At 43.1% G+C, this 15,838-nt stretch overlaps 1 protein-coding gene across 2 annotated transcripts in view; it reads right to left on the reverse strand.

The window, feature by feature from the left end:
* Window positions 1-4,743, reverse strand: part of LRRC34 (leucine rich repeat containing 34) — a 38,002-nt gene extending 33,259 nt beyond the window's left edge. For both annotated transcript variants that reach the window (XM_064378900.1, XM_012470965.2), the window contains exons 1-4: window positions 3,345-4,743; window positions 2,355-2,476; window positions 2,193-2,257; window positions 1,624-1,707 (exon numbers count right to left, since the gene is read on the reverse strand). In XM_064378900.1, coding sequence (XP_064234970.1) covers window positions 1,624-1,707; window positions 2,193-2,257; window positions 2,355-2,476; window positions 3,345-3,418 — 345 coding nt within the window. In that variant the 5' untranslated portion in view covers window positions 3,419-4,743. The remainder of the gene's footprint in view (window positions 1-1,623; window positions 1,708-2,192; window positions 2,258-2,354; window positions 2,477-3,344) is intronic.
* Window positions 4,744-15,838: the final 11,095 nt, after the last annotated feature.

Here is a 15,838-nt window from a genome sequence, read left to right on the forward strand (position 1 = left end):
AAATGAAAGGCCTTGAATAATTAAACATCTCATGTTCAAGGCTTGGAAAACTTAAGATGACAATACTCCCCAAGGTGATCTACAGATTTAACGTAATTCCTATTAAAATCCCAGCTGCGGCCGGGCGCGGTGGCTCACGCCTGTAATCCCAGCACTTCGGGAGGCTGAGGCGGGTGGATCATGAGGTCAAAAGATGGAGAACATCCTGGTCAACATGGTGAAACCCCATGTCTACTAAAAATACAAAAAAATTAGCTGTGCATGGTGGCGCCTGCCTGTAATTCCAGCTACTCAGGAGGCTGCGGCAGGAGAATTTCTTGAACCCAGGAGGCGAAGGTTGCGGTGAGCCGAGATCGTGCCATTGCACTCCAGCCTGGGTAACAAGAGCAAAACTCTGACTCAAAAAAAAAAAAAAAATCCTAGCTGCTTTCCAGGCGCGGCAGCTCACACCTGTAATCTCAGCACTTTGGGAGGCCAAGGTGGGCGGATCACCTGAGGTTCAGAGTTCGAGACCAGCCTGACCAAGGTGAAGAAACCCCATCTCTACTAAAAATACAAAATTAGCCAGGCGTGGTAGCACATTCCTGTAATCCCAGCTACTGGGGAGGCTGAGGCAGGAAAATCACTTGAACACAGGAAGCAGAGGTTGTGGTGAGCGGAGACTGTGCCATTGCACTCCAGCCTGGGCAACAAGAATGAAACTCTGTCTCAAAATAAAATAAATCCCAGCTGCTTTTCTTGCAGAAATTGATTAACTGACCTAAAATTCATATGGAATGCAAGGGACATAGAAGAGCCAACACAATCCTGAAAGAAGAACTAGGACACACTTCTTGATTTCAAAACCTACCACAAAGCTATAGTAATCAAGATAGTGTGGTAGTGGCATAAGGATAGACATATAGATTAAAGGAACAGAATTGAGAGTACAGAAATAAACTCCCATATTTATGATCAACTGAATTTTGGACAAAGCTGTCAAGACAATTAAATGGGAGAAAGATAGTCTTTTAACAAGTGGTGTTAGGACAAGTGGATATACACATGCAAAAGAATAAAATTGGGACTCATACTGTATTCAAAAATTAAAATGGATCAAAGAATTAAATGAAAGAGCTAAAACTGTAAAACTTTTAAAAACATTAAACCAATCACAAAAGGCCATATATTGTATGATTCTGTTTAAATGAAATGTTCATAAGACGCAACTATATAGAGAGATGAAGGTAGGTTATGACTGCCAGGGGCTGGGGAGTGGGGGGTAGAAAAGATGGAGAGGGATTGCTAATGAGTTTAGGGCTTTTCTTTTTGGGGTGATAAAAACGTTCTAAAAACAGAGATAGTAGTGATTCTTGCACAGCTCTGTGAATGTATTAATACTTGAAAAAAAACACTGAACTGAAGACTTTCAAAGGGTAAATTTTACGTATGTGAATGAAATCTTAGTAAAACTATGACTTCAAAAATTTTCATGTAATGTATACACTTTAATAAAGTAAATAAAAATATATATTCCTATAATATTAAACTAAGTTCACTTCAACATTGGACTCTGTTGGTTCCATGCTATCAGAAGTTGAAATTTCCAAATAAAACGTTAGTTTGAAGTACATAAATGCTTACATGTAGTGCTTTAGCAATCAATTCTCCACCTTCAGGCCCAATATCATTAAACATGAGGTTTAAGTAAGTGAGATAAAGTTGCTTCTATAAGAGAAAAGAAGCTATTACACATTATTATTGGAAATTGGTTAACTTTACATACATGTATATACATACACACATACAATATATAAAGTATTTACCTCAAAAGAAAATCTTTATAACCAAGAAAAACCGTATCCTAGCAAAAACAACTACCATTAAGGGAAAAAAAAATCATTCTCATGTAAACAAAATATAATTACAATGTAAATGAAAGGAAAAACTATATTTAGTTTTGATCAGTCTGAAAGGTGGATATGGTTTATATATTTAGTCATGGTGTACAAGTTTGCTAAAGGTAACTCAGGAGCTCTAGCCACCAGCTTCGTTGAGACCAAATCCACAGTGGGTTTCCAGTGTATTTCAAGTGTTCTAGCACAGAGTTGGGACCCTTGACATTGGGTAAAACTGGTATTTTGTGTGTGTGTCATCAGACTAACTGGTTTCACTGTAAACAGAACTAAGGACATTTTATAGTAAAATAATACCTGAAGCAGTTTCGCAGCATAGTATGCACCAACATCACTTATAAGGTTATATCCAATATCCAAACCTGAAGCACAGATGAATAGAAGCTGATATTCCTTATAAAGAATGCTTAAAATCAGATCAATGAAAAGCAGGAGGTATTGATTCTTATGGAAGCATACCATTAATATACAGACAATTCTTTAAAATTCTGGAAAGAATCCAAAAATCTTCACCTGTAACTCTTTCTACTGACACTAAGCGATTGTTACCAGCAATGTTTAATGTGATTCCTCCTTCTAGTCTGTTAAAATACAAAAAAAAAAAAAAAAAAAAAGTTGAAATAGAAACCCAGTAAAGAAGTAAAAATATGTTTCCTTCATGTGTAAATAATCATATCACAGATAACATTTACTGGAAGCAAGCATATAGTAAGTAGACTTCCAAGTATGTATTTATACTGGGTAACTTAAAACTACTTAACATTCTGCAGACTGTAAAGTGCTTTAAAAGATCCCATATAATTTATCTCTCTCTCACACACACAGTATCCCCACTTTATAGATAACAACATTGAAAACTTCAATGATTTGCTTAGATTCACCCAGCTCAGGCCGGGCACAGTGGCTCATGCCTGTAATCCCAGCACTTTGGGAGGCCAAGGCGGGCGAATCACCTGAGGTCAGGAGTTCAAGACCAGCCTGGCCAACATGGTGAAATCTTGCCTAATAAAAATACAAAAATTAGCTGGGCATGGTGGCAGGTGCCTATAATCCCAGCTACTCTGGAGGCTGAGGCAGGATAATTGCTTGAACCCAGGAGGCGGAGGTTGCAGTGAGCTGAGATCACACCACCGTACTCCAGCCTGGGCAACAGAGCAAGACTACATCTCAAAAAAAAAAAAAAAAAAAAGAGTCACCCAGCTCACAGGAGTTAAAGATCAGTCTGGAGCCCAGGCTTGGATACTCCTGCTCTAGTGCTCTTCTCTAACTACTGTACCACCCTAAAACCTACTAACACTGTTGCTCATCTGCTTACTTACCCAAATCAAAAGATATGTCCATTTTACCAAGCATTTTCAAATGGCTATAAAATCACTCAATATTTTAAGATTTTCATACAATGAATATAAGCAAACACTATTGATGTAATCAAGTATTTGTCTTTCTTACCCCTTTTTAATTTCTTCATCCAGTTCTTGGAGTACATGCAATATAAAAGGATTAATTTTCTGGGACTTTTCCATACACAGATTAGAATACTGTTCCTGAAGACCAGATTCTGGAGATTTTGAAAAATAAATGCATCCTTCATCACATAAACATTATTCCAGAAGCTTTTTGTTTAAAAAAAAAAAACACAAAAACTATACTTCTTTCAAAGATATGAGTTGTGTGTGTGTGCAGTAGGGGTAGAGAAGAAAAGGAAACAAGGATAGAAAAAGAGAAGAGAAATAAAAATAATGAATGCTAGAGAGAATTAAAATGCTGTTTGGAGAACTAGGGCCATGGAAGCACCCATGAGGCTTGGCAGACACTGACTCAGGTGAGCACCCTAACTTGGAAGCGACATAAAGGGAAAACTAAGCTCCATTATGTACCAGGCCGGGTAGCTGAGGAAAATGACTTCTAAAGAAATTGTAGATTTTATCCAAAACCATGCAGCTAATAAGGGCAGAGTGCAGAAGCAAACTGATTCCAAAACCTCTTTCCACTGTGTCCTGTTGGATTGCAGGGACTCAAGGTTACTTTGTTTGTTTCTTTTTTTTTTTTTCCACCTCAGCATCTCAGCATCCAGAGGAAAAAGTTTCTCAAACTAGCTTCATATAAAAACAATTTTATCCAAGAACCTAACTCAAAAGGGATCTGAAAAATCACCTACTCCCACAGGCTTCTTGGAAACCCTCTACACCATCCCAAGTTTGAATATAACTCAGTTCTTCTTCACACCAAATTGAGGCCTGGCTCACAGAAGCTCTTCTCCTACCCAGTCTTCCATTTCCTCTTTGTAAAGGTGACTTTTCCCTAAGTTCTTAAGAAGATTGAAATAAAGCAAGAGTTGAGATCTCCTTTCTGTTGTACATGCAGCTTTCCTTATGGCCTTACTCTTTTCAATAATACCTTAAAAGCATCTTCTGCAAGGCCTACATCTTCTGGGGTGGAAGTTATGCTGTTCCTTTTCTTAGATGCACAGGCCACTGTCTGTCTTTGTTTTCTGTACTTCTACCTTTTGTGGATGTCTTTTTAAAATTTGTGCACAGAGATCTCATTGCTCAACCAGCCTAGCTTTTTAGGGGCTGGCTTTTCTTCTAAGTCTCTACATCTCAGAAATGTCGTTTACTGAGAGTGTCCTTTACACTCTGAAGAATAGTTTGCTAAACACATCTGCAGAACAAGATTTAACATGAGGAGCATTATATTTCAGATGGCAAACAAAATTTTCTTAGTTTTTAATAATCTTTTTTAAAATTAATATACTTATTCCAAACAATTTGGAAATTCCTTCCTTCCTTCCTTCCTTTCCTTCCTTCCTTCCTTCCCTCTCTCCCTCCCTCCCTCCCTCCTTCCTTCCTTTCCTTTCTTCTTTCTTTCTTTCTTTTTTTTTTTTAATAGGGTCTCACTCTTTTACCCTGCCCAGGCTGGAGAGCAGGAGTGCAATCTTGGCTAACTGCAAGCCTGTCTCTCGGGTTCAAGCAATTCTCCTGCCTCAACCTCCCGAGTAGCTGGGACTACAGGCACACACCACCACACCTGGCTATAAAGATGGGGTTTCACCATGTTGGCCAGGCTGGTCTCGAACTTCTGACCTCAAGTGATCAGCCTGCCTCAGCCTCCCAAAGTTCTGGGGTTACAGGTGAGCCACTGTGACTGACCAGATATTTCTAATATTAAAAAAAATAATACATGTTAATCTGCAATCCCACTGCCAAAGAACCACCACAATTGAGGTCTAAGCATACATAATTCCTATAGTTTTTCTTTTATATGCATAGTAAGTATTTTTTAAACAAAATTGAAATCTTTGGATATAGTTGTATTTGCTGTTTTTTAATTAACATTATATTGTAAACAGTTTTACCATGTCACTATTCTCTGAAAATTTTAAATGTCAGCATAATTTCTGTCATGTGGATAGATGTACATAATGAAAAACTTCACCTATTATATTTTAGAAAGTTTTCATGTATTTAAATGATATTGTAGCACAGTATTGCCTAAACTATATTTTGTGGAATATTCACGTTCTACAGGATGATCAAAGGTGTTCCAAATAGAATAGGAACGCCTCTTATTATCAAGTAATTTTGAGAAGTGCTGAAATAAACAAAACTGTACAGAGATACAATACTAGTCAGGATATTTAAAACATGTTAACTGTCTTCAAACGAACTTTGAAAATAGGGAGGATAAGAATGCTGCATTTCCGGCCGGGCGCTGTGGCTCACGCCTGTAATTCCAACCCTTTGGGAAGCCGAGGTGGTCGGATCACTTGAGGCCAGGAGTTCGAGACCAGCCTGGCCAACATGTTGAAACCCTATCTCTACCAAAAAATACAAAAATTAGCTGGTGTAGTGGCGTGTGCCTGTAGTCCCAGCTACTTGGGAGGCTGAGGCGAAAGAATCGCTTGAACGCGGGAGGCGGAGGTTGCAGTGAGCGGAGGTGGTGCCAGTGCACTCCAGCCTTAGCTACGGAGCGAGACGCCATCTCAAAAAAAAAGTCTCACTTGGAATGCAATTTAGAAAATGCTGCTTTAGCGCCCTCCCCAGGAAACAAAGCAAGTAGATCACAAATGGAAGTTGGAGCTACGCTCCCACTGGGCTGTTTTCTTCCCTACTCTCTTCCTTGGTATTAAAATAAAGATTGCCCTGAGACTCTCCAAGATGCAGCGCTGCCCGCAACACAACGAAGGCACAGAAACGTGTCAGACTACAATTCATTTCCAGGAAGGCATGAAGGAATCGACTACAAGCTAAATACAGCCCAACAAAGTTATAGGGATAATATTTAACTAGCCATAGATCTACAGTATTTAAAAGCTTCTGCTACTCTTCCTTTGATTTAAAATTCACCTATGTATTTTGCATGGCAAGATTTTATGGCACCAATTTATTTCCTAGACTGTATTCATATTAGAAGGAAAATAGTTTGCAAACTGCAAAGCAAAAACTAGGAAATAACCCGGCTACGCAAGAAAATGTCAAGAATCTAACCCAAATTTCATTTTTACATCCATGCCTCTGGCAGCATGTTTCGCAATTTCCAGAGAAAGGACTTATTCGGGAGGCAGTTCCCTCCAAAACATGCTTTTCTATACTTAGCCAAGCACTGAGAAAGCCAAGCGATGCGCACGAGCCAGACGTGGGCGCCCCACCCAGATTCCGCAGCGTGTACATTTGAACGAGTTGTTATCCTAGCTTAAAGTTCCTCTCACGCCAAAGGCAGAGCCTAACACTGCCCATCCCCTGGGTGCGGTGAGTATTATTAAGCCTCCGGACACAGTTCCGTATCCACAAACATGCCTTAAAACGAGCACACAGAACGGAAATGGCGGGTAGCGGGTGGGCGTTCAGGGTAGGCTTAACCTGCTAAGACCACTCATGGGCGCAGAAATGTTTAAAACTGAGGTGGCAGAGAGCTGCAAAGTCAGAACGGTATCAAGACCCTCATGCCCACCTGTGACCTGCTCTCTGGGACTTTCACAAAAAGGGGGCTGGGAAGAGCCCCCCCCCCAGACACACCCTCCCGGAGGCCCCGAGAGCATGGCGACCGACAGCGTCATCTGTCGCGCAAAGGGCGGCCCCTCGCGGCGGCTGGGGACTCCTCTACCGCCCTCTTTTCGGGGCGCCCCAACCTCTGGCCACAGCTGGGGTTCCCAGAGGCACCCTCCCGCCGAGTCGCCTTGGGTGGCAGCCTGCTGGGAGGACTCTGGCGTGCGACCCCCGCGCCCCTCACGCGTTTCGTCTGGGCCAAGCCGCGCAGACGGGCTCCTTGCTTCTTACCGCGCTGGCCCCCCAGGGCCGCGCCCGGAGAACGAGCCTGAACGGAGGCCAGAGCCGGGGCCGGAGCGGAGGAACCGGCCGGCGCCCTGGCGGTCTCCCGGGGGCTCCCCATGCTCCCTTTACCACAGGCCGCGGCGGCCGCGCTGCCATGGCGACCGCGCGCGCGCTTCCAGCCCGCCTGCAGCAGTGAGGCGACGCGAGCCCCGGCGCCGAGTCCCGCCTGCTGCGCCTGCCCGGGCCCTGAGGCCTGGCCGCTGTGGCGGGCCTGTCGCCCTGCCCTGGTTAAAGGCAGCCCGAGGGAGGGCGTCCTGCTCCTCTGCAGGGAGGAGTTCCCGAGGTCTGAGGGGCTGCGCTGCTGAGCTAGGAACTGCGGCGACGAGGAAGATGATGACAAAGCCTCCTCCCGCAGTGTGTGCACCGGCCTGCGGGGCCGGCGCAGAGGCAGACAGTAGCATCCGCACCTGATAAGGACGTAGGGCTTTGGGAACGTAAAGGCTGTTGTGCTCCCAAAGGGCGGGGCCCCCGGGGAGGCCTTCTTGAAAGAGGTGAAGTCTGGATGGTCCTAGCGAGGCGGCCGGAGGGCGGAAAAGCTTGGTGCGTTCTGGGCATGCGCAGGTACTTAAGTATCCAGATCAGTTAAAGACAGCGGGGAAGCGGGCAGGGCCGGACCCACCCGTGTCACCCACAGCCCAGGGGTTCCATCTAGATCCTGCTGCTCCTGGCACAGAATGCCAATCACTGAAACAATGAGAATTACCAGGGAAGAAGGCTTTAATCTGGTGCTGCGGCCGAGGAGATGGGAGATCAGTCTCAAACCCATCCCCCCAACCAACTAGAATCAGGGATTTACACAGCAGGAAAGAAATGTGACTACATGCAGGAAATCAGGAATTAGGGAGGGGTAGGGAAGAGGAGTTGGTCAACAGCAATCAGGTGGTCGCTTAGGCAATCATGATGGGTGAGGGGTCTGGTGTCTCGCTGTCCAGATGTGATGATCTGGTAAGTTTCATTTCCTTGATAGTGAAATGGGAAAAGTTTCCTTCTCCCCCTTACAAGGCGTGTGAAGGTGAGACAGGAAAATAGGATCTGGAGCCGGGAACATAAAACCGATTTACAATTCGGCTATAAGAGGAAATATCCTCTCCATAGGGCATACACAGAAATGACTTTGTAACTTTACTTCATCCTCCCCATTCACATAGGGCGTACTGGAAGTAACCAATGGAAGCCTCTAGGGGGTCTTTAAACTTCCAAAAATTCTGTAACGGGGCGTTTGTGCCCCTATGATTTGGCCTGCTCCCACACTGTGGACTGTACTTTCATTTTTACTAAATCCCTTCATTCCTTCCTTGCTTTGTTTGTGAGTTTTGTCCAATTCTTTGTTCAAGACGCCAAGAACCTGGACACCTTCAGGTAACAATGGGGGTGTGACTTGCTTCTTCGGTGCCCCTCTGCTCAAACCTCTAGGGGGAGCATGCAGACGGGCAGGTTGTGGGGCACTTGGGCTCCGAACCCATGGCAGCGTCTAGGGGATGAATGCTTACAGCTCCTGAAGCCCCAACGGGCGTGTGTCACAGGATGCTCTTTTATTTTGCGGTCTATAGGGGTCTTGTATTAATCAGCTCAATTAGATGTGGGCTCCACGTCCAGCCACCTGTGTGCTCATCTGCCGGGGTGTTCCTCTCAACGTCCAGCCGCTTGTTTCTGTGCCTGCTAGGGTCTCAGAGTGTTTGGTTGGCTGGCTGGCTGGCTGGCTGGCTGGTTGGTTGGTTGGTTTTTTGAGACAGAGTCTCGCTCTGTTGTCCAGGCTGGAGTGCAGTGTCAGGATCTCGGCTCACTGCAAACTCTGCCTCCGGGCTTCAAGCAATTCTCCAGCCTCGGCTTCCCGAGTAGCCGGGATTACAGGCACCTGCCATCACTCCCAGCTAATTTTTGTATTTTTAGTAGAGACGGGGTTTTACCATGTTGGCCAGGCTGGTCTCAAACTCCTGACCTCAAGTGATCCACCCGCCTCAGCCTCCCAAAGTGCTGGGATTGGGATTACAGGCCTGAGGCACCGCGTTTGGCCTTTTAATCCATTTTGATTTGATTTTTGTATGTGCCTAGAGATAGGGGCCTAATTTCATCTGCATATGGATATCCAGTTTTCCCAGCACCATTATTGAAGAAACCATCTTTTCCCCAATGTATGTTACTAGTACCTTTGTCAAAAACGAGTTCACTGTAGATGTACGGATTTATTTCTGGTTTCTCTATTCTGTTCCATTGGTCTATGTATCTGTTTTCATGACAGTACTATGCTGTTCTGATTACTTTAGCTCTGCAACATAATTTGAATTTAGGTAATGTGATTCCTCCAGTTTTGTTCTTTTTGCTCAGGATAACTTTGGCTATTCTGGGTGTTTTGTGGTCCCATACAAATTTTAGGATTATTTTTTCTATTTCTGTGATGAAGGTCTTTGGTATTTTGATAGGAATTGCAATAATCTGTAAATTCCTTTGGGTAAATGGACATTATAACAGTAATTATAATTCTTATCCAGGAACATAAAATATCTTTCCTTTTTTTGTGTGTGTCCTCTAATTTCTTACATCAATGTTTTATAGTTTTCATTGTATAGATATTTCACTTCTTTGGTTGATTTTTATTCCTAGGTATAAATTTTTATTTGTAGCTACTATAAATGGGATTATTTTCTTGATTACTTTTTCTGATTGTTTGCTGTTAACAAATATATAAATGCTATTGATTTTTGTATGTTCATTTTGTATCCTGCAACTTTACTGAATTTCTTTATCCCTTCTAATAATTTTTTTTTTTGGTGGAGTGTTTAGGATTTTCCAAATACAAGATCATATTATCTGCAAACAAGGATAATTCGAGTACTTCTTCTTCAATTTGGATGTCCTTTATATATTTTCTCTTGTCTAATTGCTCTAGCTAAGGCTTCCAGCACTACATTGAATAACAGTGGTGAAAGTGGGCATTCTGACGTTGCTCCAGATCTCAGGGAAAAGGCTTTCTGTTTTTCCCCATTCAGTATGATACTATCTATGCACCTGTCATATATGGCTTTTATTGTGTTGAGGTATCTTCCATCTACTTCCAGTTTGTTGAGGGTTTTTATCCTGAAGGGATGTTGAATTTTATCACATGCTTTTTCAGCATCAATTAAAATGATCATATGGTTTTTGTCCTTCCTTCTGTTGATTGATAGGATGTATCACATTGACTGATTTGTGTATGTTGAACTATCTTTGCATTCTGAGATGAATGCCACTTGGTCATGATGAATGACTTTTTTTAATGTGTTGTTTAATTCAGTTCGCTAGTATTTTGCTGAGGATTTTTGCATCAAGGTTCATCAGGGACATTGCCCTATAGTTTTCTCACTGTTTTGTTTTTTTTTTTTTCAATTATACTTTAAGTTCTGGGGTACATGTGCAGAGCATGAAGGTTTGTTACATAGGTATACATGTGCCATGGCAGTTTGCCGCACCCATCAACCTTTTATCTATATTAGGTATTTCTCCTAACACTGTCCCTCCCCAGCCCCCTACCCCCGACAGGCCATGTGTGTGATGTTCCCCTCCCTGTGTCCATGTGTTCTCATTGTTCAACTCCCACTTATGAGTGAGAACATTTGGTGTTTGGCTTTCTGTTCTTGTGTTAGTTTGCTGAGAATGATGGTTTCCAGCTTCATTTATGTCCCTGCAAAGGACATGAAATCATTTTTTCACTGCGTAGTATTCCATGCTCTGTATGTGCCACATTTTCTTTATCCAGTCTAACATTGATGGTCATTTGGGTTGGTTCCAAGTCTTTGCTATTGTGAACAGTGCCATAATAAATATACGTGTGCATGTATCTTTGTAATAGAATGATTTATAATCCTTTGGGTATATACCCAGTAATAGGATTGCTAGGTCAAATGGCATTTCTAGTTCTAGATCCTTGAGGAATCACCACACTGTCTTCCACAGTGGTTGAACTAATTTACACTCCCACCAACAGTGTAAACACATTCCTATTTTTCCACATCCTCTCCAGCGTCTGTTGTTTCCTGACTTTGTAATGATCGCCATTCTAACTGGCATGAGATAGTATCTATTGCGGATTTGATTTGCATTCTCTAATGACCAGTGATGATGAGCTTTTTTTCATCTGTTTGTTGGCCACATAAATGTCTTCTTTTGAGAAGTGTCTGCTCATATCCTTCACCCACTTTTTGATGGGGTTGTTTGGTTTTCTACTGTAAATATGTTTAAGTTCTTTGTCTATTCTGGATATCAGCCCTTTGTCAGATGGATAGATTGCCAAAATTTTTGGAATTTTCAGCCTTATTGCGCTGCTTTCTCCCATTTTTGTGGATTTATCTACCTTTGGTCTTTGAAGTTGGTGACCTTCAGATGATGTCTCTAAATGGACATTCTTTTTGTTGATGTTAATACTATTCCTTCTAACAGTCAGGCCTCTCTGTGCCAGGTCTGCTGGAGTTTGCTGGAGGTCCACTGCAGACCCTGTTTGCCTGGGTATCACCAGCAGAGGCTGCAGAACAGCAAAGATTGCTGCCTGTTCCTTCCTCGGGAAGCTTTGTCCCAGAGGGGCACCTGCCAGATGCCAGCCAGAGCTCTCCTATATGAGGTGTCTGTACCACTGCGAGGTGTCTCCCAGTCAGGATACACAGGGGTCAGGGACCCATCTGAGGAGGTGGTTTGTCCCTTATCAGAGCTCAAACACTCTGCTGGAAGGTCCACTGCTCTCTTCAGAGCTGTCAGGCAGGGTTGTTTAAGTCTGTAAGAAACACAGCTGCCTCTTCCCCCAGGTGCTCTGTCCCAGGGAGATGGGAGTTTTATATATAAGTCTCTGGCCGGGGCTGATGCCTTTTTTTCAGAGATGCCCTGCCCAGAGAGTAGAGGCAGTCTGGCCTCATCGGCCTTGCTGAGCTGCAGTGGTCTCTGCCCAGTTTGAACTTCCCAGCCACTTTGTTTACACTGTGAGAGTAAAATCGCCTACTCAAGCCTCAGCAATGGTGGATGCCCCTCCCCACACCAAGCTTGAACATCCCAGGTCAAGCTCAGACTTCTGTGATAGCAGCGAGAATTTCAAGCCAGAGGATCTTAGCTTGCTGGGCTCCCTGGGGGTGGGTACAACCGAGCCAGACCACTTGGCTCTCTGGCTTCAGCCCCCTTTCCAGGGGAGTGATCGGCTCTGTCTCACTGGCATTCCAGGCGCCCCAGTGGCCTGGGGTGTGGAAAAAAGGCTCCTGGGCTAGCTTGGTGTCTGCCCAAATTGGCTGCCAGGTTTCGTGCTTGAAACCCAGGACCCTGGTGGTGTAGGCACCGAAGGGGGTCTCCTGGTCTGCAGGTTGTGAAGAACGTGAGAAAAGTGCAGTATCTGGTCCGGAGTGCACGGTACAGCCCCCTGCTGGCTTCCCTTGGCTAAGAGAGGCCATTCCCCGACCCCCTGTGCTTCCCCGGTAAGGCGACGCCCTATCAGGTTGCCCTCCGTGGGCTACACCCACTAACCGGTCCCATTGAGATGAACCAGGTACCTCAGTTGGAAGTTCAGAAATCACCTGCCTTCTGCATCGATCTCGCTGGGAGCTGCAGACGGGAGCTCTTCCTACTCGGCCATCTTCTTTATTTCCAGTTTTCTCTTTTTTGGTGTGTCTTTGTCTGGTTTTGGTATCAGGGTAATACTGGCCTCATAGAATGAGTTTGAAAATAGTTTTTCCTCCTCTGTTCTTCAGAATAGCTTGAGTAGGATTCGTATCAGTTCTTTAAATATTTGATAAAATTCAGCATTGAAGCCATCAGGTCCCAAGCTTTTCTTTATGAGGAGACTTTTTATTATGACTTTGATCTTGCTACTTGTTATTGGTCTATTGAGGTTTCAGCTTTCTTCATGGTTCAATCTTGGTAGATGGTATATATCTAGGAATTTATTCATTTCTTCTAGGTTTTCCAATGTATTAGCAGATACCTGATCTTCTGAATTTCTGCTGTATCAGTTGTAATGTCTCCTTTTTAATCTCTAATTTTATTTATTGGATCTTCTCTTTTTTTAAATCTGGCCAGAAGTTTGTTGATTTTGTTCATCTTTTTAAAAACCCCAACTTTTCATTTCATTTTGTTAATTTTTTGCATTCTTTTTATTTTAATTTTATTTATTTCTGCTATAATTTTTATTTCTTTTATTCTACTTTTTCTCTTTTCTCTCTCTCTCTCCGCCCCCCCCCTTTTTTTTGAGATGGAGTCTCACTCTGTCACCCAGGCTGGAGTGCAGTTGCATCATCTCGGTTCACTGCAACTTCCACCTCCCGGGTTCAAGCGATTCCTGAGTAGCTGGGATTACAGGCATACACCACCATGCCTGGCTAATTTTTGTATTTTTAGTAGAGATGAGGTTTCACCATGTTGGCTAGGCTGGTCTTAAACTCCTGACCTCGTTGATCCACCTGCCTTGGCCTCCCAAAGTGCTGGAATTACAGGCATGAGCCACTGCGCCCAGCCTACATTCTTTTTTCCTTTTCTTTTCTTTCTCTCTCTCTCTCTCTTTTTTTTTTTTTTTTTTTTTTTTTGAGACGGCGTTTTGCTCTGTCTCCCAGGCTGGAGTACAGTGGCATGATCTTGGCTCACTACAACCTCTACCTCCTGGGTTCGATCGATTCTCCTGCCTCTGCCTCCTGAGTAGCTGGGATTAGCCACCACACCTGGCTAATTTTTGTATTTTTAGTAGAGACAGGGTTTCACCATGTTGGCCAAGCTGGTCTTGAACTCCTGAACTCAGGTGATCCAGTTGCCTCAGCCTCACAAAGTGCTGGGATTACAGGCATGAGCTCCCACTCCCGGCCTTCTATTAACTTTGAGGTTTGATTTGCTCTTGCTTTCCTAGTTCTTTAAGATGCATCATTATATTGTTTATTTGAAGTTTTCCTGCTTTTTTGATGTAGGCACTTATTGCTATAAACATTTCTCTTAGTTCTGCTTTCGCTGTATCCCATAGGTTTTGGTATGTGGTCTTTCCATTTTAATTTGTTTCAAGAAATTTTTAAATTTTCTTAATTTTTTCATTGACCCAGGTCATTCAGGAGCATGTTGTTTAATTTCCACGTGTTTGTATGATTTCCAAATTTCCTCTTGTTATTGCTTTCTAGTTTTATCCCACTGTGTTCACAGAAGATACTCAATATGATTTCAATGTTTTTGAAATTTTTAAGACTTGTTTTGTGACTGAACATATAGTCTACCCTTGAGAAGATCCATGTGCTGAGGAAAAGAATGTGTATTCGGCAGCTGTTGGGTGAAATGTTCTGTAAATATCTAGGTCCATTTCGTCTATAGTGCAGATTAAGTCCAATGCCTCTGGTGATTTTCTGTCTTGATCTGTTGGATGCTGAAAGTGAGGTGTTGAAATCAATAGTTATTGTACTGGGGTCTGTCTCTAACTGTAGTGATATTCGCTTTATATAACTAGGTGCTCCAGTGTTGGGTGCATATATATTTATAATTGTTATATCCTCTTGCTGAATGAACCCCTTTCTCATTATATAATGAAATTTTTGTCTCTTTTAATAGTTTTTGTCTTGAAATCTATTTTGTCTGATACATGTATAGCTACTTCTCCTCTTTTTGGTTTTCCATTTGCACGGAGTATCTTTTCCCATTCCTTTATTTTCAGTATATGTGTCTCTTAATAAGTGAAATGTATTTCTTGTAGGCCACAGATTGATCGTTGGGTCTTGTTTTTTAAAATCCATTTAGCACCTCAAATGCAATTCCTCAGAGCCCAGCACAGCATCAAGATTTGCCCAGGAATTGCAGTCCTTGTGACCTAGACTGTCTTTCAAGTTTATTTAGAACCCCAGAGCACTTTATCCCACAGTGGTGGGGCTAGCCAGAACTCAGGTTCCACCCGCTGGCATGGATGATTCCCCTCCGGCTAGGGCTGGTCTGAATGCTCCCTCCATGCGCACCACCTGAATTCTACCCCGTGTTGCTTTCCACTGTGACAGACAGCATTGCGTTCCACTGCAAAGTCCCACAATCACTTTCCTCTCCCTCCCCGAAGCACACACAGTCTCTCTCTGTGCCACATGGCTGCTGCTGGGGGATGGAGGAGGGAGGGTTCCGACAATCCAAGACTGTCTTTCCTACCCTCTTCACTGCCTCTTTCTTTGCTAAATGTCAAAACCAGGTACTGTGATTGCACACCTGATTTTTGGTTCTTATGAAGGTGCTTTCTTGTGTGAATAGGTGTTCAACTTGGTGTTCCTGTTGGAGGGGATGATTGCTAGAGGGTTCTAATCAGCCATCTTGCTCTGCCTCCAGGATTTTTTTTTTTTTTTAACAAGACCTATTTGTACAGAATTATCTCAGCTATGACTCCCTTTTTTTTTTCTGGTATAGGGAAGGCATGTTTCACATGGGAGTTTTTATCTCCTGTTTTCAAGGAGGGAAAAGGAAGATGAGAATCTGCTTCTTCTTGCATCTGCCATTTTTCAAGTGTCTTTAGCTTAAAGTAATCCTCATACCAAAGTGGCGTATTTCGGGGTGGCAAATTCTGCCACTCTTTATTACCTACGTGAATGTCCAGTCTGAGGTCAATTAAGGCTACTTTTAGTTCGTTTGTGATTAATTGGTTGTTAGAGGGAAAAGATCTGC

The sequence above is a fragment of the Aotus nancymaae genome, unplaced genomic scaffold (assembly GCF_030222135.1).
Source record: "Aotus nancymaae isolate 86718 unplaced genomic scaffold, 86718_ANA_hifiasm-v0.15.2.pri h1tg000019l, whole genome shotgun sequence".
In the NCBI taxonomy this organism is placed as follows: domain Eukaryota; kingdom Metazoa; phylum Chordata; class Mammalia; order Primates; family Aotidae; genus Aotus; species Aotus nancymaae.